General features: G+C 48.8%; 1 protein-coding gene across 1 annotated transcript in view; it reads right to left on the bottom strand.

Annotated features, from left to right (window-relative positions):
• Positions 1-27155, bottom strand: part of LMF1 (lipase maturation factor 1) — a 205341-nt gene that overhangs the window by 110923 nt on the left and 67263 nt on the right. Inside the window, exon 3 of the mRNA XM_026083289.1 lies at positions 14528-14593. Within this exon, the coding sequence (XP_025939074.1) occupies positions 14528-14593 (66 nt within the window). The remainder of the gene's footprint in view (positions 1-14527; positions 14594-27155) is intronic.

The following is a 27155-nucleotide window of genomic DNA, read 5'->3' on the forward strand; positions in this document are numbered from 1 at the left end:
ACCAAAGTCGGCATACAAGACCAAGGGTGCAGAAATTCGGAAAGGGACCCTCATGTGAACTTTAATCCTAGTAAGTTACAAAAGAGAGTTGCTCTGTATATAATAAAACCAAAGTTCAATTAGGAAAGTCAGGTTTGACCGGCTTTGAGAAAACTACCCTTTGATAACTACATGCTACATTATTCTTTCACTTCTTTTGGCAAGGAAAAGAGGCTATTGCAGTTTTCTTTGGCTCCTGCTCTCTCCTGTCAATCCCTCGTGCACTGAGATAGTTCAGGTTCAATGTTCAAAAGGAGGAAAAGGCTGTGAAACGTCCATCAGTCCTGTTTACCAACAAAGCCAGTGAGCGAGGGAAGAACAAACGAAAGAAGGGACTTGGAGCTGGCAAGTAAAGGTTAGAGATCTCAGGGCTGCACCACGATCATCTGCTCATGGGGCCCTTGTTCCACAGTCACTGGAATTATTCTTTATGGCGATTTGCACCAACTTCAAGTGTGGCAGCAATACTAAAAAAATCATTAATGAACAACATAACGACTCAAGAAACATTCCCAGCCTGTTCTTGCTCAAGTTTGCCTTCAACATCTGTGCTGGTGTTGCTGGTCATCTGGCCTAGAGTAGAGCAGGACAACGTTCCACATCATCTGCCAAATTTGATATTGAAAGGCTCCTAAAATTGCAATTAACTCCCTGAATTAAAATATTTCACTTATTTGCCTCGAGGCCAAGGGTAACACATTCAAACAGATTTCCATTGTGGGCTGCCTGCAAACTGTTTATTGCAACTATTGCCTTAAGGACTTACCACTCATAACTCTCATTTCATACAGAGCGTGGGCCACCTCCTGCACAGGATACTATTTCTACTCCTTAGACAGATGACAGGAAATTTTATCACACAAGATGAAGATCGTTGCAAGGCCCTTGAACTACCAGCAAACCTACGTATTCTGTGTGGAAGTGATACAGTTGGCCTAGCGGGTATTAAAGCCAACTCACATCTTATATTTCATTAAATGCTGTTTAATACAGTATTATTTGCTGAGCAGCATTTGCTTAGCTCCAGTTAATGTCTCCCCGCGTTCTCCTCTGCATAAACTGGGATGGGCTGACACACAGAAGTTAAAAAAACAACATTACTCCTAAGGGAAAACGTGGGTGAATACAGGGTGGTGGCCACGGCTCGCCAAGGCAGCCGAGCGCTTTGAGCACCGAGCCCGGGGGAAGAGGGGAACCAGCAGCCCGACACCAGATGTTAGCAGGTTCCTAAGGAAGGAGAGTTCAGCGAGCACGGCTCTAGGAAGGGAAAAATCCCTGCTCCCGGCTTATCCGCTGCCGTTTTTGTTCCGTGCCCTCACCAGTCTCATGGAAACCCTAGCACGCAGCCCCAGCCCAGCTCCACGAACCTCCGCTGCCGTATCCGCCACGGGGAAAGGTGGGCATTCATTCGCTCCGGGCTTGGATTATTAAACTGATGTATTGATTGCAGAGCCCGACAATCTTGTGTTACATTAAAATGGATCCAACATGACAGTTCGAAATTCAATATTGTCTCAGTCTAATTGGACAGGATCCAGTTCAATTCTGTCAAATGTCTTGATTAATGCTAAAGCAATAAAACCCCTTTTAGCCATCAAGACATGCAGGCTGAGAGGGAAAAGGAAGAATATGATCCTTGGAAAATACAGATAAGTGAATTCATAAATATGAGTACGATAAGTGCCATTCTTAATACAAATATTTCCATAATGCTTGCAAGAGCAACAATTCACAATCTGCCCTTTTCTGTAAATTGGTCAAGAGGTAAAAGCTTTTACTAAACACCTTGTGCAATCAAACCTTTTAAACTCAAATGTGATATGACAACATGGTTATGAAAAAGGTTTAGCTCTTTGTCTCTTGAGTTAATGGGAGACAGATTAGAAAAGGGAAAACTCACTTTCTTTCACCCTTCCAATTTGGTTACAAAATCACTTAAATGGAAATCACAATATGAAGTGTAAGGAATGGGTCTGAGCTGCAGATGGGAACACTCCTAACTTGGGGAAGGGAAACCACAGTTGCACTTCTGTCTCCACACTGGAATTCCATAGCTTAAATTAAATTAAAAAGTAGGATTTTGTTTTGTTTTAAGCTGATGGGAAAACAACTGCGTTGTTTTTCCTCTTTTATCACGGAACTGACTATTTTTTGTTGCTGCACAATGGCATTGTACGAAAAGATGAAGGTATGATTCTATACACAAAAAGAAAAGGCAGCAGCTTTAAATGCTTGACAATATTGATGCTGTCACAATGTTAATAGAATGAGACAAAAAACAGTGGTTTTAAGGATCTGTCGAGTTTTTAGGGTTGAAAGAGCTAATTCACATTGAGTTACCCTCCCAGCATTTATGTTTAGTACATACCAAAAAAGATAAGCAAATTATATTACATTATATATAATTACAGAAGCTCCTAATTACATATCACAATTTTTAGGCAGTCTAGCAAATGCAATGCTTTCCAGAATGGCAATTCCTGAAGTGAATAGTAAATCAGTTTTTGCTTGCCACTGATTTGAAACTTTAACCTATAAATTAAATTAATAGGAGACAAAGGCTTCTTTTGTGCATTTGCAAGTCTGTAGGATTTTACAAATAATAGGACTGGAAAGTGATTTATATTCCAAGATTAAAGGTCAGTTTGGCGCACACGACTTTGGAGCAAAACACCACAGCACAGAGTTCTGTTAACTCATTCATGCACCACCTTAATGCCACGCTCTGCTTTCTGCAGACACTGGGAGCTACCAGGGCTTCCTACGAGCACAGTAAGAGTTGCAAGGAAAAAAAAGAAAAACAAATTGTACTGGACAAATAAATGGAGTTTTTCCAGATTCACTGTAGAAAGGGAAATATGTATAATAATTATATCAGGCAAAAACCCCTCCCAGGTTACTGAGGGGACATTACCTGCATGTTACAATTCAAATCAGCTGCTCACTCAACACAAAGTTGGAGAAATGCATAGACAATTACATGGAAACAGCATAAATTAAAATACTCAAACGGCTCAAACTTAACAGCAAAAGAAAGGGCTCTACCACTTTAGGAAATTCTGCCCATGGATGGGTTTTTTTCCTGTACAGTCTGACATTTCTGTGAAAATAAAACTTAAAGCTGAATTAAAAACTTTTGATGCAAACAACAAATAACATGGTGTTAAACTGAGAAGTGCAAAAATTTCTTACGGTTATTCCGTGAGAAAACCCTAGTACAAGAACAGAGGAAGCAACATGCACAAACACATCCACCACGGGGAATGCAGTTTTTGAAGCAAGTTTTCTGTATCTGTTGTTTTGCAGGCAACAAATTTAATATTTCACTTATTAAATTAGGACTGATTTATCTCCCTATTATGTGAAAATTCATTAAACAATTTAACACATTTAATAGTCCAAGAAAGAGAAGAAACAGTAGCATGCTTTCATAATCTGCTGAAAATGTAATCTGATCTCCAGAGAAGAAAGCAGCAGCTTGTAAACAAATGCCCTATTTGTTTAAACTCCATCTGCAATTAAAAGCATGTACGTGCTTTGCTTTCCCGGGAAAGGCAGATGGCAGAGACGCAGACAACTTTTTTCCGATAATTTAATTGCATTTTGGAGCCGAACACGCAGCACTCCGCCGCTGATAGTACGTTCGATTGCGTGTGCTCGAGTTTCAGTTTCGCTTAGACTCCGGGACGCGAAGGCAAGGGAAGATCCCTGCGATTTGGCCGGCGGCAGCCTGCGCCCCAAGGGTCTCCCAAGCCAGGGGGCCGGAGCGGCGGCCGATCCCCCGCCAGCACCGGGAAGGCGGGAGAGGAACGACGCTCCCCGGGCCGCCGCGCGGGAGGCCGGGCGAGACAGGGTCTAACGCCCGAGCAGCCGCGCGAGGCGGCAAATCGTTAGTGGAATTATCGCCGCGGAGACTAGTTCCCGCCGGGATAGGCGCCCCCGGGCGAGGGGACGTCGCGGGGCGGCCGCGCAGCTCCTCGGCTCCCTTTGCCGCCCCTGCCCTCTCCGCGTTGAAACTTGCCATTTTGCTTCTCTTCGCAGATTCCTTCAAACGCACCGTTAACGAGCTCGTAAAACTACAATTTAAATAACCGTCGGCGCGTTCCCTCCGTTATCGGCAACGTTGACGACCCTCCCGGGCCCCGAAGGCCGCGCGAGCGCCGGCAGGTCGCGGGGGGCCGGGACGCGGCCGGGAAGCGGGGTGCGCGGATTAACCCGACGAGCACCGAAAAGGCCCCGAGGCGAGGGCAGGAGGAGAGGAGACGCCGATGCTGCCGGCGAGCGCCGAGGGTCCTGGGTGGTCTGTAAACGAGTTTGAAACAGTGGGAGAGTGTAACGAAGAGATGAAATCCAATCGTTGTACAGGAAGCTTTCACCCGGCTTAAAACAAATCCTTAAGAAAAACAGAAAAGAATCCAGGAAGAGGAATTGTATTACTGCTGAAAACGGTATTGGCATATTACCAATGCATTTACAGCGTGTGACTGACAGCTCTGCTCCCGATCCCGGCGGTGGAGAGGGGATAATGTCTTCCTACGCTTCAAAAGCCTCCAAAGACTCACAACAGAAAGTTCCCTGGGGGCCATTTCCACTAAACTCGTGCTAGTTTCTCCCGTTTTGTGGTAATATCGCTGGAAATCAACCGAAAGCTGGGGCGGCGGGGGGGGGGGGGGGGTGACCCAAGGGACAGGTGCCGGTAGCTGGTTTGGCTTATACCGATGTGAAAAATCACAGAAGTCACTCGCTTTATCTTTGATGGCTTTGCTGCAGGAGCACACCCAGAAGGCGGCAATTCCTAAACCGAACCAAAAAGATGAGGAAAAACGAGGCAGAGAACCCGCGGGCTTTGCACACCGTGGGAGCTGGAGCCGGCGAGGGATCATTTACTGCCTTCTTACCCCATCCCACAAACTCCTGCCACTGGTTTCCTTTCAAAGCGGGTTCGAAAATTTCTCTCTCAGCACCTGCTTAAGTCCAATTGACTTCAGCGGTGTGTGGTTTCCTGAGCGCGGGCCGGAGATGGGACGCCTGCTTTACGATGCTGATTTGCAGCCCTGCCTTTGGTTTCGATAGCTCACYGACCCGACACTCTTCTCCCCTTCTAAATTTACTGCTGGGATGCTGGTCCCAGCGAGGAGAAAAGCTGAACTGATGCTGACTTTAAGGTGGTTGAGAATCCAGGTATCATTTGCCTTTCATGTACGCTGTTCAGGCTAATACAAGCCAGACCGCTGCACCAACTGTTGGCCGATGGAAAGCCAAGCTGGAAGGCAGCTTCCCCACCTGCCGTACTCACGCTACACCCATCATGTCCCTGCAGATGGCAGAAATCTGGTTTTGTTCTGATTAAAGTCCAACGTTACTAATTACCTGAGTCCTTCTGGAGCATCGCTTGATTGTGGGAAACCGGTATTCCTTTTTGCGCTTTCAAGAGCAACACGACTGGGCATAAACGTCAGTATTTATCACTGCGGCTTCKAAACTTGCAACTCCGCAAGGAAGGTTACACTTCTGAAAATTTATTACTTCGCAGCTTTGGAGAGCTCAGAGCTCATTTTCAGAAGTGCTGATCATCTGCAGCGGAGCATGCTGCCAGGGCCCAAGCCCTGGAAAATCGGGCCTCTTTCCTAGAAGCGTTCAGCTGAAATTTATAGTCGCTGAATCTCTTATTGTGCTCCAGTAAGCTTCTGCCAGTAAATCAGACCTGTGTAAAGCAAGCAATACTTCACACTCCTGTCTTCCAAAATGCTTCAAAGCTGAGCACAAATTCCACCCTTAAAAGCTTTCTCTCCCTGTCTTTTTAAGCGACCTGTGTATTTACCTATTATTAGAACAATAAAGCCCAGCCCAAAGTTGGGAATAACAAACATTTCCAGCAAAATCCCAYTCAAACACATCTTGCGTTCAGTATAGAGCACCTGGGATTCATCTGAAAACCTGTCTTAGATAGAGACCTTCATGCAGCAGCCTGATACAAAATCCAGATACAGTGTAATAAGCTCTTGATGTCGTGTTGACGTTTATCTGCCAATATTATTGCTTCATGCACTTACCTTATGATGGATCTTGTTACTTAATTGATCACAGGCAAGGTCAAGAATTAGCCCTTCTTCCAGCGCTAGCACTGACATCATGCAAATCACCAAAAACCAGAAGAAAGCACCTAATCCTTAGCTTCAAATCCCCACTAAATGGCCCTTCAAYATGTGTGAATGGGGACGACTGTTTTTTCACTTATGCCTCGGAAAAGGTCATTTTTCAAAACTTATGACCAACTGAAAAAAACAAAAGCTGAACACAAGCATGCTCTTCCTTTTGGTATCAGTCTTAATTCAAAGAACAGTTGGTTTGTGTTTTTACAACAACAGGTGAAAACAAACTTCATTTATGATCCACCATGAGCAGAATCCAATTTCCTCCGTGTTGCTCCCCTTACAGAAAACGAATCAACAGCAGCCTTAGGCACAGATAGCCCAAAGCGTCTGCGAGGCAARCTGTCCAGCGAGGATACAGATGAAACAGCTCCCTTCATCCATGATTTCACCGAAACATGTCTTCCAGAGACTGAACTTTTGCTTTGAGGAACAACCGGCTCTGCACCATCCCAGAAACCCCTGGCGCTTTTAGCRGATCCCACGGCCACTTCTCACAACCTTCCCGAAAGCTGAGGGCACCCTGTCACACACCGCGCTCCCAACCACAGCAGCGGTGAGCCCACCCCACCGCCGGACACCCCATGCCCAGAGGAAAGTTGAATATTTTTGGAAAAACCTGACCTGTAAAAYTCCCTGTGTAGAAAGCATTAGTCAAGGTTGTATCTTGTCCCTCCTCCTCCAAGTCTGAATCAATTCTGTGGCAAGCTTCRTCTGAAAACATATGGTTTATGCAATAAAGTCCATTTTGCATGAAAAAGAAGAAAAAAAGCACTATGAAACCCTAGGGAGAGGTCTTCAGGGCATTGAACAATACCGTACACTGAAGCAGAGCTGACCGGTAATGGTAATTGTGCATTTTAGTGCTTTATTGTCAGTTAAAAGGACTTCATAAGGAAAAATCCTAATTAATTAAAGATGGAGCAAAGATGACTGGCAGGCAGCGTGATCAAACTCAACTTTGGTAACTCTGCTCACAATTACAACCACCGCTCCCTGCGCACGTAATCACGGCTCGTTGTCTGCATTTACCCTAATGTTGAATTAGCACGAGGAGAGCTTGTATTTAAACTTAACCTGAAATCTCCTTCTAGGTTAAAGCTTAGATTTATAGACAAATCTTACATGTAGAATGGTCCTTCCCACGTCACGCCGCTCCTCTACAACCCCATTTGTGGGAGCAGCGCTAGTACTTACTCAAAACGCCCCTTGCCAATACAAAAACATATGTGCTCCCTGCTTCAAAGATCACCTTAAATTATTCTGACTTTTGGTCTAATATCCTCTCCTTGGGAAAACTGCAAAATTTCTGTCCGACAAGTTGAAAACGGTGATGACGACTTCAAAGTCTTTCAGAGACCTCTGGGTTGGCATCCCAGCAGCTAGAGAGCAATAATTCGAGACCAAAAAGCCGCACGTCAGTAGCCTTGGCTCGGAGCTGAATCGTGCGTTATCATCGGACCATCACGTCTGTCTTGCTTCCCAATTTTATCGTTCACTAGGAAACCCCGCACGGGGATTCGGAAGCAGCCCTAACCTCGGTAACTCCCAACGACCGCGACTCGGCTCCAGGGGCTGCAAGCGGGGTCGAAGCTAGAAGCATCTCTTGATCTGCTCTGCTTCACCCGACACTGGATTTTCAACACCTTTTCTCTGATGAAGCTGCTTGAACAGCCGTACRTCTCGGCACCTAGCAAGAAAGAGCCTCTTTTCTTACTTTCTATAGCTTCAACTGAACGTGAAGCTCATTCGCCATCTCTCCTTTTTCCCCTAGCAGTTGCTAAAAATTCCCTCTCCCCTCCGGAAACGGATTTCCATCTCATTTTAGCGTCGCCATTCACTGATGCCAGTGCTGGCACACAAAGGCCTGAATGGACCAGCAATGCTTTAACAAGAGGCTCTACGGAAGGAAGTTGTTCTCCTATTGCTGATAACCAACCTCCCCATCAGCAAAACCGGGCAGGTTCAGGCACTGCGCGAGGGGAGGAGGACACCCGCATCAYTCCGGGTCCAGCAAAACCACCCCACCGCTCTCCCTAGCGGGTGCCAGCCCACAGGGGCAGCTGCGCCTGGCTGGAAATGCCCACCGGCGGGTGTTCGTCTTCCGTTTGGTGCTCCTTACAAGGGCAAGATTTATGCCGTCCCTAGAATACATCGTTTCTGGAMAGCTTGTCCATCATACCTATATCCAGGCCAAGACAGGACTTTCAAAGTGAAGCAAGAGCTTGTGACTGTTTATTGGCTTTAATAATTTATTACTGTGACTATCAGTTCTGCTAGGATTCACCTTTCTTCTCTTCAGAATGGAGGAAATTTTGTAAAGTGCCAATGATTGTAAATTTATGATGCTACATAAATATTTCATAACACATTATTAAAAAGCAGATCTCCAAAATGCTTYGCATGGCACTCTCAAACATGTTTTAAATAATCTTATTTCCTGCCTAATTCAGCACCTTTTGTTTCACCCTCATTTGCAACTTTAAAAAAGGTACTTTGAGCAAGAGCTCCAACCTCCTGCTTCTAAGCATTCGGAGCATTTTTGCTCCCAGCAATACAACCCTTGTTGGGATATAGCCTATCCTGAGACACCAGGGATGAGACAAGCAGATCATTTTCTTATGTTTCTAAATTAATTGCTAGATAATGAGTATTTAATTACTTTTTGTGTCCTAATAGGTTGGACAAAGGTAGATGAAAAGTCTAACAGGTTCTAAYAGGGAGAAGAGAAGGGAGAAAAGACGACAAGAGGCATTTAAAGAGCCGCTAAAGCTTCCTCCTCRTCCGTATCGGCACAGCTGTCCGTCAGCAAGCACATCATTAGGCACAAAAGACACCACCGTGCTTCGGGGAGCTGCTCAGCGCAKGGAGACCTGCTGCATGCTCAGAGCTGCAGCACTGGCTGACAGCAACTACTGAGGAGAAACAAGTTATAGAATAATTAGCAGCAATTTGTAGGAATTAGAAGTAGTGACCTTTGCGGCTGTGCAGTGTCGCACGGAAAGAAGGGAGCTTTTCGCCTGTGGCGCTCTCAAATTCAGAAGACCTAAAATGCGACTCAGTCATTAACTGGCGTCTGGTTCAGTCCTTCAGTCTGTCCTGCCCATCCTGAGCATCTTCGGGTAACTCCACAGTGGGGAAACAAATCCCGAATCCCACTTCCAACACTGCCAAAGACCTTTTGCTTCTGCTTTTTTTTTTGTTGTTTTTTTTTAACCCCTTTGCCTCATTTTTGCATCAGCAGTAAGTTTGCCTTCCTTAGCAGGTTGCAAGGCTGACTGCAGGAATGGATGCACAGCACTGAGAGATTTTTCGCTAAAAGGCATCGCTGTCAAAACGTCACTTGAAAAATAAAGAAAATTCAAAATTCAAAAAACAAAACGCAGCTCCCTTCCATTCAGTGCACATTAGCCGCAGATTCGTTGCCTGGCGGACGCTGCTGCTGCCCCTGCGGGCTGGCACCTCCCGCGCTTCCGCCGGTGCTTTCCCCCCGGCGCTGCACGGCCCGGCCGGGCAGAGGGCACCGGCGGGACGCGGGCGACCCCGGGGACGGCCAGCCGCTGCCGCGCCGTGTCCAGCGCGAGGCATGCCGAGCAGGAAGGCGCCCAGCGGGGATCTGTTTTACGCGCTGGGCTGCCTGGGCAGCTGCTCCGGCAGCTGCTCCTACCAGTTGGTGGCTGAATTTTACAAGATATTTGTCTGTGTGGCTGCAATTAAAAAGCAGCAAAACTCTGGCAGCCACGGCGAGACGCATCGCTGGCTCACAGCCCCYGGAAGAGTCCTGCGCCGGGTACGAGGGGACGGACTAGATGCGACCACGTAGGACTTTCCCTTTTCCAAACCCCTCAGCTTAACTATTGTGCCAAGACCACCACCGGCATCCAAAAACACAGGCCCCGTTTGGACCGGCTGCRGGTCAGAAAGGCGCATCTCCTGCCCGTGCCACTCGACCCTGGCGGTGCCAAGACATCTGCTCGCAAGGTGCTCCGCGGTCCGAGAGCGAGGTTCGGAGAGCCGCGGGCCTGCCGGGGAGATCTTAAACACGGGTCTCGCACAGAGGCTTTTCTCCATTTGGAGCACGTTAAGACGTCGTGCCTACGCCAGCGAAGCAGCACACCCCGAATCAGCAAACCGCGGCCAGATACAGCTTGGCAGAGGAGCGAGCGGTAAGAGGCCCCCGGGGAGCAGCTAGTGCTCCCTGCTCCCTCGCCTGGCCCTCGGTGCCGGCACCTCCTGGAGCAGGTCAGATGGTTGCTCCAGCCTAGACCCTGGCAATGTCCCACGAGCTGTGCACGCTCCAGAAACGGCCCCACGCGGCACAAAACCTTCCGCAACAGCCTCTCGCTACGCTTCCTCCCCAGGGCGGCCAACGCGATCGCGCTCCGCGGCGGGTGGGAACGCCACTGCAGGGACGCGCTCAGCAGGCAGCGGAGGCCACCTCTCTCCTGCCCAACAGGCAGGGCTGCACCGAAGGCGGTGGGATCCCTGCCCTGGGCTCCAGGGGAAGCAGAAATCGAGCTCTCGTTTGCAAACCGCTGCATACATATTTGTAAACCATTGTGTACACAGTAGATAAATGCTTAATAATAATGATGACAAACAGACCTAAAACACAGAAACGGCTTCCCTCTGCATTAACTGCGTCATAAACAGGTTCCACTGCGCACGGCCTAAAAGCCTCCGATTTAACTGGGATTTCTTATAGATAGGAAAAAAGCCATCCAACCACAGCCAGTAGCGAAACACCCGCGATGCCCATGAACGGTAACTAAAGCTCATTGCATGTCAGAGCCCAGGACTTCACCTGCCAATTACCAACAGCGCGGGGCCATTTTCACGTGCCAAACCTGGCCGCTGGCACACACCGGGCATCAGGATACCCGACCTGCGTCACCCCAGGGTGCAAGCGCACACACCCAGCTTGGATCCTCTGGCCCCTTTTAACAAGGGCACTAATGCAGAAAGAGGTCGAATCCCCTGCTTGTGGTAACTCTCCAGCATGGGAGCAGAGTTTGGGATTCCTGGCATTTAGACCCAGGATTAGTCTGTTGAGTGTTTCTACCCTCACCCCCAATCTCCTGCTCCTGGTCGTTTCCATGCGCCAGGCTGCGCATGCAGCAAGGATCGAACTTCTCATCTCTGGTAGGGTCTTTCTGCTTTCTCTTCCACACTTACTGGAGTCCATCTACTCCTCAGGGATCAGAGGAGTGGTAGGCTGGTAGGAAAATACCTTTCCTATGTAAACCATGCATTCTGCCATTTCCCTCTCCAAATTACATAATGTTACAGATCGTAAGTCCTCTAAACAGAGGGTCTTCAGTTGAAGAACAGATCTCCATAAAGGTTGGGATTAAGGCCCTATACATAAGAGAGGAAAAAGGGAGGAAAAATATGCTCCGTTTAATTACCCAAGCCATAACAACATTTTACTATTTTATACAATATTCCTGACAAAAGTGGAAATGTTATTTTCCACAAGCATAGCTGCTGGTTCTACTACAAATAAATAGTCCAGGGTGCGCTCAACATGCAAGAGATGGAGGCCATGTGTTTTCATTAATTCTCTTGGCAAAGGAGCACATGTAGATCTTGGACCGCAGTGCAGGACTGGAATACGAGAGCTGGGGTGGCCAACACACATCACAGCAGACTCCATTTGGCCCAGGTCCATGTACGAGCTGGTCCAATACCCAGGTCTATCCTTCTAATTACGAGCAGATTCCTAGCTCCTTTCCTCCCTTGCAGAGGTATCTTCAGCTTCACCCCTTTCTTCCTCCCACTGGGTAGTTTGATTTGGACGGGCTTGTTCCGCGCTGCATTTCTGCGAGTGGCTTCCTCGCCGTCACATGCTTCCCCTGCCGAGTGAGCGCGAGTAAAGCCCAAAAGGGAGGAATTAAGGCCGTTTTTATAATGGTCCCGTACCAAGAGAGGTATCAGAGAAGACGCCAGGTAGAGACAGCCATGCAAAGAGCTGACCACGGCATGACGAAGGCACAGGTAGAGCCCAGAGCTCTGTGCTGATTTTTTCCCCCCCTCCCCTCTACCGGCCTCATGCGATCATATCTGTGGAAGTCGGTGACGGTCAGTCTATGGCTACAGCTCCCCTGGAAAGCTGCCTGCAAGCGCTAACTAAACAGAAACTTCACCGGGGCTGGAGCCGGATTCTCTGCGCTTGAGAACTTTAACAGCTCCCGACGTGCCTGGGCTTCCCTTCCCGGCCCCGATCGCCGGCAGCGGCGGCAAGGGCTGCGCTCCCCCGCAGCGAGCCCTGGCTACGGGCTGAACCGTTACCAAAAGCCCACCCGTCCCGCGGCTCGCGGGAACGGGGCACGCAGAAAACTCGGATCAACAGGTGAATTGCAGCCCTTTGTCTGCTGCCGCTAGCAGCCGAAGTTCGGCCTCTTTCATTTTCCTTTTATTGCAGCTTCTTTTGTGCGGATTAAAATAATTGATATTGATAATGTGATCTGCCCCGTGCCCCTGTTCCCAATTACTTTCGCAGGCCGGGAATCCTGCGTTATGGATATGACAGGAATGGTCTTAATTAGCCTTCTGGGCTACAGAACTGATTCTGGTTTTGATTTGAAATATTTGGGATTACGCAGGCTGACTGTTGTGGGCTGGGGTCACCAGCGGAGCCGGCCGGGGAATTCRGGGGAGCTCAGCTTGAGCCGGCTTTTCTTTGACTACTGCCAGGTGCCTCGCAGCGTGCGGAGCAGAGGGGCACGCTCGCTGCTAGGCAAAGACGGAGCCGGGACGATCCGCCACAGCCGCCTTTGTGCTCGGGATTAACGGCAGCAGCGTTCAAGGGTCTTTGCATCTGAAGCTGGACTCAGAAAGCAGCAGGACCCCCAGAGTCCGCTGGGAGCTCAGCGAGCAGCGCTGTTCATAGGCCTTCCCTGCAGTCAGGGGGCAAAAAATAGCAAAAGTAAATAATAACAAAAAAGTAGCATTAAAATCGGAATGGGAGACACTGCTTTCCAGACCTGCAAAATTCCGTTTCAAAAAGTGGAACCGCTTAACTAGGTCATAGGAGTGAAAGATAAAGGCTCCAGTGCCTGGGAAACTGATACAATTTTTCCTATTTTGGAAAGAGAAATCCTAATCCTATAACAGGATTGGTAACGTGGTCCCTGGCACTCGCATGGATTTCTCTTTATGCCATGGTGGAAAGAAAGAGATGCTGCAACAACTTCCCYGTTCTCCCCGTTAAGCGTCCCTACCCCCAGCAAAAAGCAATTCATAGGCAACACCTTGGAACACGTTCTGAAGGTCAGGGAAGTCAGGCGCTGTCAGATTTAATTGGAAGGGGGAAATGGTTTCCAGACACGATGAAGGTCCGCTGAGAACRTCACCCCAAATGTACACGTCCAGGGATCGACAGCTCAGGCTCCCCATCCGAACACGACTGGTTGGTTCAAGCACAAACACGTACGCAGCTCTCAGCAACGCTGGACTCACACGACACCAGCCACTGCGCCAGCAAAGCACGACGAAGACTCTGCAGCCTTGCGCAAGCCGATGCCGAACGCTCCCCAGCTCATCAGATGGAAATGCATTAGAGATCAGAGGCATTACAATTTAGTGTGCCATTTTCAGCAGCTCTGATGTTAATCTGCAGAAAGGAATATTGCTCGCAGTTTTGTTTACTTCGTTATGGAGCCAGAGCTACTTGCTCAGCTGAGTGCCACTGTACATAGTGTCTCTCTCTCTCTCTTTTTTTTTTTTTAAACACTGCTCATATCAAATTCAAATGCCAAAATATAGGTAAAAGAACACAGAAGGGAGGCCGAGCTCCCTCTCTCCGTAATCCAAGAAGAGACGATACTCAGAGCCAGCACACAAACCACAGTTTATAATCAGAATGTAACGTAATCACTGAAACAGATGTCAAGAAGAGAAAACCGTATAATTCTGAACTGCCAACGATTAGTGCGCAGCATCTTGAACAGCACCGAGATGCTCTCTTTCTGCCCACGTGCCTGCGTTTTGGAAGAGTAAGCAGAAAGCACTCAGCACGCTGCTATGGACCAGGCCTCTCTGGTCCCTCCTCGCACCATTTGGACAACGGGAGCTCTTGGTGGAGCTCGCGTTTGTTCCTGATTCAATCCATCATCAAGGGAGGAAAAGCAGAAAAATTGGTCTCAAAAGACTAAGGCTGGGAAAAACAGCATCACTGAATTGGCACATGGACGTTGATGGAGTTGCCAGAGACAGAAGGCAACAATAAAGAACAACATGGAGAACTGGCAGGTAGAGGAGAAAAGTTTAGAGCAAATTTTTCTAGCAGAGTGAAGCAGTTGAGAGAAACTGGTGTTGATGTGTGGATCGCCTACCTCGTAGTGATAATCCATGCAAGTTAGCTCTCTCCAGCAGCGATCTCCTCGAATTTTAATCAACCCCTGAAAAATAAAAAAAATAGTCACAAATGTTTCATTTCCTTTACCTTAAACATCAAGGTACATCTCAAGATGTCAGTTATGCTGGTTAAACTCCAGGGACTTATCCAGTAACAGCAGGGAACCACAGAGGTTGGAACAAGCACCACCTTTGAATCCCTTGCACATCTGCACCCGAGGTCTGTCCACCATCCTTTGGAGACCATAACAAACCAGAGCGCTCCGACAGGGCCCTGAGCAACACGCTCCTTCCGCAGCTTGTTTATTGACAGTAATTTGACAGCCATTCCTGGTGGAACATGACATGTTGTTTAAAGGGTGGCGGAAGACACTGCGATGATGGATGTCTGCACAGCAAGAGGGAAGGGGTGCAGCTTGTCAGGGAAACGGATGTCTTCATTATCTGAACCCAACCTGAGGAACTAATCCTGCGTTTACAGAGCAGAAAGAGCTCAGGACCTGATGAGTCCACAAAAGGGCCTGAGCTGAAGGCGGCATCTGCAGTTTTGGCATCTGTTCTGTGAAAGATGCTGCTATGGGTGCGAGATGCCCAACGAGCTGACTCAGCACCTTTCACGTGAATCGTGTGAACCAACCTCCAGCCCCAACTTTAGGAAAATGCAGGAGAGCRAGGACCAGCTTGCAAGGTTTATTAGCCTAATGCCCGGTGCCTAATGCAGACCRCAGGTCTCCAAGGGCTTCAAACTGCTGCCCGCATGGGGCCACAGCGTCGTTGCAGCGAGGCTACCGACAGCCCCGGGCTCCCAGCGCCTGCCTCCCGCGGCACCGGCAAGACGGAGGGAGGAGCAGAGCACCACAACCACGGCAAGGGTCTGAAACCAGGTTCTGCAACTGAGGCGGTTTTCTATGCTGAAAAGTTCCCTCCGAACCTAAACGCAGCTGCACGAGGAATTTCAAAACCCAGACCCAAATCTCTCCCTCTGGCAGAGCCGCCTCTGTCCCTCAGAGAAAGGTTAACGCTCTGCCGCCGAGGAGGACAAACCACGCGGCCTTCCCAGCTCAGCCCAAGCCCTGAGCTGGATACAGAGATGCAATCAAAGTAATTAGAGAAACAAAAGAGGAGAAGGGGAAGGAAGCTGACAGATTTAAACACAGATGAATACACTAATGACAGGTCTGCTCTACCTTAGGTTAGAGGTTGGCAATGAAATAAGCAGGTATCGGAGGTTGCTCTGCATTGATATTTCAGGGCAACAAGAGGGTGAAATTTCCAAATCAGTGGGTCCATTCCAGGGCTGGCAGTAATATTGGGATTAAATTTCTTTGCCTCAGTGATGAAGACTGAAAAGGAATCAGTCGTCCACAGCAGGAAAGACACCTGGCCAGAGATGAGTCTGTTAGCAGGAAGCCGTGCAATCAAGCCRTGCCAGCCCCAAGGTATGCAGGTTCACCGTGACGCCTTTGATGTACGGCTAAAGGTCTCTGATTAGGATCACAATATCCCAAATTGAGGAAGGCTTCACTAGTCAAAAGGTTGAGACCAGCTCTATCATCTGCATACAATTAGGGGATATTTGCCTACCTTCTGACATTGCCCCTAATTATAATGTTCCTGCTTTCTTTAGTAGAAAAAGACATGGAGTTTCTTTAAGGATCCATTGCTGGCTGCACTGGGAGCATCCTGAAGCTTTTTACATTTTTAATAGGAAATGTTTTCCAGAAAAGACCAGCGATCTTTCAGTGCCAAAATCTGGGAGCTCAAAGGAGATCACAGCACTAAGGCATACCCTGACCTATCAGTTTCATCCACATTGCTTAAAACTCTTTACTTACAGCATTATTTAGCAGGTTTTGGGGCTCAAGAGAATCATAGATTCCAGGGAGTTAAACACCTCCGACAACTGTCCAGAGCTCATAAATAAATATCCACAAACACCCCCCAAAACCCTCCTCTAGTGAGAGGGAAACTGAAAAGTCTTGGTTAGCAGTCTATCGACGTATCAGGAAAGCGAGAGAGAAAATAAACCCAGCGCCTGCACCTCTCGATGGCGGAGATCCACCACCAACACAACAGACCTCACTCCCCTCTTTGGAGGCCTCCAGGAATGGGGCCATGTCGCCACCACGAGATCCAGTGACCTGCCCAAACACCAACATCACACAGCTCCCAATCCTGTATACGAGCTGTATAACRTTTAACAGCCTAGGACTGTTCAGTGTGGAAAAGAGACCACGAAGGAGAGGAGAGAGCAGAGCTCTAGAAACTCATGACTAATATGTAGGTGGTCAACTGGGAATGATTATTCACCATTTCTCCTAATGTAAGATGCAAGGGCAACCTGATGAAAGTAGCAACCAGCTGGTTTAGAAACAAACAGAAGGACGTACTTTGCCACATAGCAAATAATTTACTTTGTGGAAGCCAAAAGTACGAATGGGTTCAAAAGGAATTAAATTCTCAGAGGACAGGCTTGAGGGTAACTTCTGAACACAGCCTCCCCCTTGGAAAGTCCCCGAACCCCTGACTGCTAGGAGCGGAGAAGATCATTTTATGTTTTATAGTCTTTCCTGAACATCTGCTAATGGCAGCTACTTGAGATGATATAATAAGTTAGCTGGACCTTGGGCCTAACCCAGCATAGACTTTCTTACACAAACAACGATCCACAAAAATGGTTTTGAGCTTATTTGGTGCATAAATTAATAAGAAATAGGCACCAACATACCTTTGTGGATCTAAGCCTTACACCAGATGATGTTTAGACATGCATGTCTTTGTGAATACGGGTGACCCCACTAGTCTGCAGTAGGGCTATTTACAGCCTTAAATTATATCTGTTATCAGGCACCTTGCTAAGTTAAAGCAGATTTTGCCCATCTGCTGCTCCAAATTATTTTTCCTCTTTTTTCCACTCATACAAAACCAAAATATTTTTCATTCCAATGTTAGCTGAAGAGGACAACAAACAGAAACTATTAAACAATTTCAAAATCAGTGAGTCCAGACAATTTACATCTGTAAATTTTAGCCAAGAATGAACCTGAAGAACCCAGTACAGTTAAGGCAGTAAAAGCCCAGCGTATTCACAGGGCATCTCATACGGCAAGATGAGAGACAGTCCACCACCTGCCAGGCCACTCTTAGGAACACAGTCCTGTGGCCAACCGAGAAAACACTAGATAGATAGTACAAGCTCTTAGCATAAACTATTGGCAGCAGGAAAAACCATAACCTCGCAGCCAAAACCAGTGGCAAATGCTATAGATGCAAGAGAGCAAATGAATGTTATGTGATCAGTGAGAAAGATCTAGAAGATACAGCAATGAGTAATAATTAATTCTTTTGCAAAAGTGATTAAAAAAGAGGATAACAATAATGCAAAGACTTCTCCGCCCAGCATCTGCCTTGGTTCTGCACAGCAGGGGAATTAGGGAACGGTACAAAACCAACACTGCCCACGTTCCGATCGTGGATGGTGGGTGCCCTGTACAACACAGGTGCCCAGCGTGGCCCTTCTGGCCTCCAGATCCATAAATCTTTTGGAAAGCTCCACAAAGACAGAGTCCTTCTACATAAGAACCCACCCAGCAGCCTCAGGAGGGAAGAGGCACCTTCAGACCTTGTGCACGCTTACCATACAGATAACAAACACTGATGCCTTACCTAACAGTAGGAGAGAACAAGTAATTGAAAAAAAAAAAAAGTAAAATGGGAATATTTCTCCAGTCACCCTCAGATCTCAATTTTGGTAGGTGAACAAATGCCTCTTTCTACCCCAGTTCCAGCAGCAAGAGCTGGGAGCAGCTCCAGGTGCATCCACGATAGCTTCACACCAGAAATTCAGATCTAGAAATACCCTGGCACCAGGCTGCATCTCAGGGTCATCACGAAAAAACGAACGGGAAAAACCCCACTGCCACCAAACCCAAGCAGAATCGGTCCAAAAGGGACAGACGAAGCATGAGGGCCACAAAATGGCATCACATTAAGATAAGAGGAGCGGGATGGGAACGGCAGGCGCTGGCAGAGCCGGCCCRGGTAAAGGTGACCGCGCTGCAATTTCACTCCGGTGAGGTATAAAACAGACCTGCCACTTTTCCTACACTACTGCTGGAGAGGCCAGGAACTGGGGGGGGAGGAAGGGACAAGACAGGTTCCCTGTCATCAGCCATGGCTTCAGCTCCCCCCCCAAATCACCCACGGTTCGCTCTGCCCCTGGAACCTTTTCTAAAATTACAGGATCCGCTGATAGCATCTCGCAGGATGCGCCGCGGCTGACAGCCCTGTCACCGGCAGAACGGACGTCAAGAACGGCTCTGTGCAAGAATGCTGCAATATTAAAAACGGACAGCTATCTTGATGACCTTCCCTCCTACTTTGTCCAAGCTGTTATCAAGCTCTCTTATTCAGTAAGGATAATTAAAACGAGTCTATGACAGGAACACACCATACGAAAAATCTAAAGCTCTCCTGCAATGAGTCATCAAGTGAGTTAATCACATTTTGTTTACTATAAAGCTTTCAAATAGAAAAGTCACTTAAAGCTCTTAAAATCAAATCTGTTTTTCAGTATAGAAAACTCCCACACTCATAATTACGGAGAGTTTCATGTCTTCTTCGCGCTGCCGGTGCTTTAAGGTCCCCTTTCACACCCACATTGGCACGTGAGTTTTCCAGTTTTTAAATGAAGTTGGGCCAGGAAACAAGAGCACAGAGCGCTTGAAAACCGAAGTGCTCCGTAGTTTCATCTCCTCCGAGGAGGGCCACGAAATGAGAACGTGTGCCGTGCAGACCGGCCCTGCAACACTACCTCCACGACCACGGTGTAGCCCATCCCGGCTCCCCAGGCGGCCAAACGGACCACGGCACCAAGCAGCCCTGGCTCATCGAATAAAACTGACTGCACTCTTGCTGTCTAGTATACAAGATGGGTAAATTCTGTATTTTCTGCATGCAGTGAAGGTAAACTGCCCACCCCGTGTCCAGACCTGGTCCCACCCTGCCACCGCCGCAGGAAGACAAAGCGTATCTCCCCCTGCGTGGCTGCGTGGAGGACTTTGAGGATCCATCCCCCTGTGGGATTTGTGCATCTCCGGGTACGGACGCACACAGTAAGAGCTCCGACGTACCACACTGCTCCACGCGCAGAGGAACTCTGTTTTTACACACTCTCCCCTGATGATCTGGTTTGTGCTGCCAGTTTTGGAAGCCAGCTCCTGCTTTCTTGAAGATGCACCCACAGTTTGAGAAACACTATCCTGTGGAAAGTCCTACGATCTTACACCCTTATGAACTGTTTTAGGTTCAGTCTCAAGTCATGCAAAGATGAGATCTATACGCCTCCCTTGCGCATTTGCACAGCTTCTCTGAGACCATCTCTGTCTGCAGGCAGATGGAGCAGGCTGGCCCTTGGCTGCCCACAGGTTGTGCCGTGCAGTCTCCAACCCGTCTCAGGTGACTACCTGCAGAACACGTCTGTCCTATCCCTTGGGCTGCTATCCCAGCCCAGTAAATACATGCAAACAAAAGGAAAAGGAGGCCTTTAGCAAAGGGAGCGTAACAGGTTTTTGCCTTCAAATTCAAATAGCTCATCTTATATCAACTAAGTATGCAAATCAGATTACACGGGAACTGGTTTTATGATGACTGACACATTCAATAGGGGAAGTTAATGTTTTGCATCCTCCTTGGTAGAAGGGATGTTGCAGTAGAGACCACCTGAGCCACTTGGGTGGACAGTATAAAGTCACTGAAGGGACTGAAGGAGCCACGACTGGCAGAGCCTCTGGAAGCATCCCCGGGTCCGAGCTTCCTCYTAAACAGAGAAAGAATTCAGAGGGCAAGTTGTGTTTTTCTTTCTAGGTGCAAAAATTGCCAAATTATTATATAAGCATGTAACACTAAATGAGACAATGTCTATAGGGATTGGATTTCATTCCTCTCTCTCTCTCTCTTTTTTTTTTTAAATATACTAAGCGATATAGCAAGAATAAACAACGAACCCTGGGGCCTGCAGGCAGTTTTATCACACTATTGCCCCAGGGGCTACTAAAGGGCTGCGTTAGGAAACTCTAGCCTACTGCAGGGAGATCATTTAAGGTACGTGAGCTAGCCTCTCTCGCCTGAAGCACACGTGGCAGACCTGACTCCAGCACAGCGTGARAGCCTGCAACACTCCTCCACTTCGACGGACTCTTGCCTCTACCAGAACCAGCCAAACTGAACGGCAGCAATGAAGCTCCCCTGACCACGGTAAGCGGCAGCACATCTGGGGCTCTTCCGCTTTGCAACGACACATCAAAATGCCACAAGCTGTCACTTGAAGCCAACAGTCAGATGCAAAGGACGTTGTGTCAATACACCAGGACATCTAGCTCTTGCCACTTATTTTCTTCATCTGTGGAAGTCACTCCTCCTCCACTGCCTTCTCCAGAGGTGGCTGAGTTTCCCTTCTGGGGCGGTAAGAAACCCTCACTCAAATAGACACAATCCTCCCSGGAGCTGGGCAGCATGCTACCCTGAAAAGACCATCTCCTCTTGGCCACCCTCTTTTTTTTCCTTGGCAAACTCATAGCAGACAGGTCAGAGGAGGGAGACAGGTCTTGCAGCTGCAGGATGGAGAAACTTGACCACTGTGAGAGCCCAGCACTAGCAGATGCAGAGGAAAACTCCACTTGGACCTTCTGGCTGTGCCTTCTGCATGGGACCACCAGAAGGTGCAGCAGAGCATCTCCTTGCTATGGGACTGGTGTCAAGCAAGAAGCCAGCTGGTGTTTGCCATCGTGTGTGCACGGCCACAGCAAAGGCRCTGCTGAGCACATCACAAGGATGGACGTGGAGGCACTGAGGACTGGCTAGCTACGAGCGTGTGGCCTCACGCAGCAGCTGTTGACTGTAGGCAAGGTATTTAGAGTGAAYCACATGAATTTCAGACATTGGTGGCTGAAAATGCCTGAATGCAGACGTGTTTATRTCCTATAAACTAACACACACATTAATTGCTCCAACTGGCAGCATCCAGGGAAGCATCAGGAGAAAAGTGAATTAAGAGGAGGACAGGGGTCCAACCAAGCATAGGAACAGGAGGACAGAAGGGAAGGGAGGAAATGTTGATCCTTACATCTGCTGGAGTTTCACGTTCACTGGATTTCTTTCAGTCTGCTAACAATTCCCAATCCATTTTCAAGATTTCTCTGTGTATATTGAGCTGGCCTAGACTCCACAGCTGCAGCAGATTATGCTGCCATAGCACAGATCAAAGCACAGGGAAAAATCCCCATCCCTGCCCTCAGACAAGCAGAGGCTGAGTGCATCTCTGGTGTACCCAAATCAGCCGCTCTCGTACACCCAGCGCGGCAATCTCCGGCTGGATCTCTTTCTCTCTCACAAGCTTCTAGTCTTTTTGAAGACTAGGTCTGAGGGTCAGGAAGCAAATGTAAAAACCCAACAATTTCAGAGCCCGCTCCACCTTTTTCAGAGTTCGGGACACCCACCCTAAACCCGGTCCCCTTCCGCCCCTCCCAATTTCTCCCCGTGGTGTTCGAGCATCTTTAGGTGCCCTGCGTTTTTACACATGACGCCAGAACAGATCAATTAGCTCTGCGCTAGTTAACGCTGCCAAAAGGTGCGTGGCCACGCTTGCAGGTAGGTAATAAGCAGAAAAATATATCCCGAGTCCAGCCACCGTTAACTCCCGAGAAAGCACCGCCGCAGCGTGTGGCAGGTTCCTACCGGCCCTCGGTCACTGGAGAGCGAATGCAGGCAGTGCCACTGGACCGCTCCTAAACAGACTAAACCATCCCAGCTTTTACGGCCCTTTTGAGACCTCTAGAAGATGCGAATACAGTAAGACTCCCCCACGAAGGAGGGGAAAGCCTCTGTTATCCCATTTTCAGCTCCTTGTCCAACACAACCATCTTGCTGGCTTTTTATTAAACTTGAGAGGTGAGGCTGCGCGCACAGCGGGGGCTACATGCCAGCTGGTAACGTCGTTATTCATGGTTATCTACAACATGCCGACTGCGTTTCCCGAGTCTGAAAGAAAAGAAAACCTAAAGCTTCAAGGCAATTTGAAACAGCACCTGACTCCGTACTACATACGGTTTTTTACTATTTGCACTGTGATAGCAGCTATGAATTGATCTCATGAAACAGGAACCCGTCGTGGTGGGCGCTGCACAAATACAGAATAAAGCATCGATCTCTATGGGTGCTACAGAAAAGCAGGGAAAACCATTTTCTGCTAGATTCGGCTTTACTCTGTTAATTCAACTCATTCTTGTTACAGGAATTCAATTTGCACATATTTTTAAATTATTCCAACCCGGCAGAATATAAGGCAGGCTTCTAATATTGTCCAGGGTTGATGCCATTCTTTGGAAAAGTTATGCCAGGAGAAGATAAGCTATAGAAAGTTCAATGCACTATTTTGTTTCTCATTATCTAAATTCCAAAATGACTTTTTTTTTTTTTTAATGTTGGCAAGTTTCTCCCCAATTTTGAGCAAGCAGAGCATTAGCTAAAAACTTGAATTTCTGCATTATTTTAAAATACAGCAAGGATAGGAGACTAGCAGGCAGGAAGTAGGGGATTTTAGAAACATTGCCCAATTTTTCCCTTTTTATGATCAGCTCTGATCATCAGATAAAACTAAAAAGCGTGTGTGCATTGGGGGGGAGGGAAGTGGCTTTCCAAGTTGACTTTCTTTTCCCCACGCTGCAGGTACACGCACGCTCCCGGCCACACTCGCACCCCGAGGAGAAACCACGCAASCCCCCAGCTGCCGGCTCCGTTTGCACGTCGGGGCGGGTGAAGGGACTTTCAAAGCGTTGCGTATCAGAAGGGAAAGGTATTCGGCAACACAAATTAAATAGAAGCTAAAGGGAAGGCAACAGGTGGCTAAGTGAACTAGCAATTGCCCTTTCCCCTCCGTGGCCTTGCTTTGAATCCAGCTCCGAGCAGAATTATTAAATTCATGCTGATCRGATGGTGCCTCCACAGAAACGGGGGTTTGATCCCGTCAGCCGAGCTCGCGGCAGCCAGGACGTACAAATCAGCCCTTTCGGGTAATAAGCCAGCGTGGCCTGCAGAAGGGGAAAGTCGAGATCTCTGTCACACTGATTTACAGCCGACTCCGTCTCCAGGCCGTTCTGCCCCCTCCGAAGTCTCCGAGCGCTGCTGTCCGCAGGGAGCCATCGCACGTTCACCCTGGATTGAATTAGCAGCCGGAATGAAATATGGGCTCAATACCCCCTCGCCGGCTTCGCCCGCTCCCGTGGGACACGGCTGAGCAGCCCCGGCGAGGACGGAGACGCAGCACCTGCTCCCAGCGCCAGCCTCCGGGCGCCCCGGCTCCCACAGCCRAGGTGCATTAAATTCCCTAGCATTTTTCACAGGGGGAGGAAAACTACATTTAAGCCTTTTTTTTTTTTCCCCCTTAAATGATGTTCAATAAAATGCCTGGTTTTAATCACCGGAATCGCTATGCCGTCCCCCCTTATCCCCACGCGCTGCTCTACACACCGGCCCTGATCGGCATCCACGCGTTCAAAATCGTGCGTAAATGCCATTTCCAAAGCATCTGATTTTTTCCCTGGATGCACTGCAGGTGACGTCTGAAAAACAGCAGAGTGCTTCTGTTGCTGCACTTTCATTTTATTTCTCAGCTACAGTGCAYGGAGCAAGATCCTCTTCTGGCTCAAGCACCATCACTAGATTCAACAGCTGAACTACAGCTTTAAAGGAAAGACCACCGGGCAGTAACTTGAGTGGACGCAGAAGCGTTGCTGTAGTGATTTACACTGTGACCTAAAGCAAAACTGTCACCCAGGAAATTCTGGGCAAAACCCACACTGAAAAAAATTCATCCTCTTGCYGCCTGCCTGCCGCAGGACTCGGTACCGCTAGCAAGTCAACTAACCAGTCCTTAAGCATACTTCGTTTATAAAAGCAATTATGCCAGCCGAAAACTAGCTATTTTTGACTGAAATTCTCTTTCAAACCAAGCAGATTGTTGCAAAGATATTTGCAAAGTTTGCCAAGTGGTGGCGAGGGGGCTTTGGGGGTGGAAATCAAATCAACCCTTTGCTCCTAATGAATCAATTCCAGTTTTGCTTGATTAAGTAACCTCACATGCCCCCTTCCCTTCCCCATCTCTGAAAGAGTATCCAACAGCAGGGATTTCAGTGGAAATTAAGCCAGAGAGAGGGAAGTTACCAACAGCTTTCAATTTCTACATTTCACGAGTTTGATTAAATCATGGCAAAAATCCCAAACCCGTGGCCGCCGCACACAGTGGCACGTGAAACCCAACACCGGCGCGCGAGGCAGAACGAAGGAGGGACGCGAGCTGGGGAGCTGCTGGCTCGCTCTGCTGGAGACGTCGTCTCCGTTGGGTATCACCGTACCGAAACCTGAATTTGCACGGTAGCGTGCTGGGCACCGCGCTCTGAATCCACAAAGAGGAGGAATACATGAAGAGGATCGGCCCTTGCTTTCCTACGGGATTTTCTTTTCTCGGACGCTCCTAGGGGCTGCTGGAGCCCTGACGGGGCCGGCCAGCACTCCCGCAGCCCACGTACGGCAGCGCTTTCCACGGCTACATCCATGCTACAAACCAGAAGTGGGAACTTGCAGCACATGCGGAGAAGCAACCCTTGCCAAGCACTTCACCGTTCGGTGGCATGCAGCTTGCCACACCACCTTGGGGCAAGCCCCCGGGTTGAAYGGGCGAGGACGCAGGTGCTCGGGAAGCCTTGCAGATGCTGAAGCAGCCCTGCTCCACGCGCAGGTCGGGGTGGCAGGAGCAGGGCAGCGCTAGCCCGGCCGCGGGGCAAGCTCCCGAACCACAGGGCCAAGATGTCACCAAGAACTTCCCCGCCTTCAGCCAAGCATCGCAAGCTCACAGGAACAGGCGTCTTACCTAGCTCACTACACAGCACCACTTCCAGCGTGAACCTGGCCCCTTCTCCGGAGGGCAGATGTTGTAGGGAGAGCATCATGTCTGGAGAGAGCTGCCTTAGGCTCCTGCCTTACTGTATCATCCCTGGCTCCTACTACTAGGATTAAGCAACAYGCTGGCTTGTGAAGCCCATCTGGTCGCTGCTACCACCAGCCAGAGGCTCTCTAGGAGCTCCCAGAACCCCAGCAGAAGGTGAAGGAAGATGCCGAGTGGGAACCGCGCAACTCTGCCCCAGGAGAGGCAGACAGGAGTCCTCCCGCAACATCCACGTCAACCAYGGACCCAGTGGAAACCACACGAACCCATTTTTCAACCCTCCCCTCCCAGGGTCCTCACCCAGCCACCACCACGTGACTCCAGGCTGCCAGTCCAGTCCCCTTGCTTTGACGCCCCTTGGCCATGCTGATGGAAGAGAGGTGGAGCGTCCCACGGGGACGGGGCACGTGGACCCAAGCCGGCACAACCACCCTCCTCCCAGACGTGCCGCGGAGCTGCTCCCCACGCGTCWGCCCCGTGCAAAGGAGGCTCGATCCCAGACCTCGCTCTCCCTCTCCCCCTTGCCCTGCCCCTCTGTCCCTCCCRCGCTCACTCTCCTTTCCATTGACTCCCTAATTAGCTGATGCCCTTCTAATTACATGCGCCAGGCGCTCGCTTCCGGCTGGTCCTTCAGCACGACCATCCTCAACGCGATCAGCAGCAGGCGCCGAGGCAGCTACAGGCACCTCCGTGCACCCGGCGGCACCCACCGGCCGCGGAGCCGCCCCGGCGCCTGCACCCGACCCCGCTTCCCCAAGGGACCGAGCCCGGGCGCAACGATCAGTTTAAGAGCAAAATACTGAGGCGCCGCCCTGGAAGAATCATCAAGGTTTTTGCGCTTTGGGTAAGGAGCAAAACATCTCAGAAGAAGATAAACTTCCCTTATTTACTTGACGCCAGGAGAAGTGATTCACAGACCCAAAGAGGATCTGTCATCTGCCACCGCGACGCGAGGCCGGTGAGCGTGCAGGCGGAGGAACCTGTTTTGCACGCCTCTGAATCACCCGGCCTCACCGCCGCCGCGACGCGGCTCGCGGGAAGAAAAGGGGCTGAACTTTGACACGCGAAATCCTTCCTTTTCATCTTACGCAGATTACTCTGCCCAACTGTACCCCTTTCAGGCTGATGTACTTTGGTGATTCAAAATGAAAAAAAAAGCCTAAATAATTAAAATGTCATTCAAGCTCTAAGCCGATATGAGTCACTGTTACAAAAAATATCTTAAAAATTCTTTCAGGAGTGGGGGATAATTATATTCCTCCCTATCTATTGATTTTTCTCTACAATGCAGATGTCAGATTTTCCACGGTTTTTTCTTTTTCTCTCTCTCTCTCTTTTTTTTTTTTTTTTCCGGAGTGAGTGTCAAAGAGGAACAAAGCTCTCTTTGAGACTTTTTCAGCCCAAAATTAATTCTGAAAAAAATGGTACAGACAGGCCAATAGCACGGCAAGCCGAGAAAAAGCCTGGTGACTCAAACTATGTCTGCAAAAATTCTATTGATACCAGCTCTGGGGAGCAGGGTGGGGTACAGGGACCAGAGTTGTAAATTTAGAGTCAATCTAAAAACCTTTTTTGTGTGGCTTAACACTACAAAGGATGGGCAAAAA

This window comes from Apteryx rowi, unplaced genomic scaffold, assembly GCF_003343035.1.
Source record: "Apteryx rowi isolate R43461 unplaced genomic scaffold, aptRow1 scaffold_6, whole genome shotgun sequence".
NCBI lineage: Eukaryota > Metazoa > Chordata > Aves > Apterygiformes > Apterygidae > Apteryx > Apteryx rowi.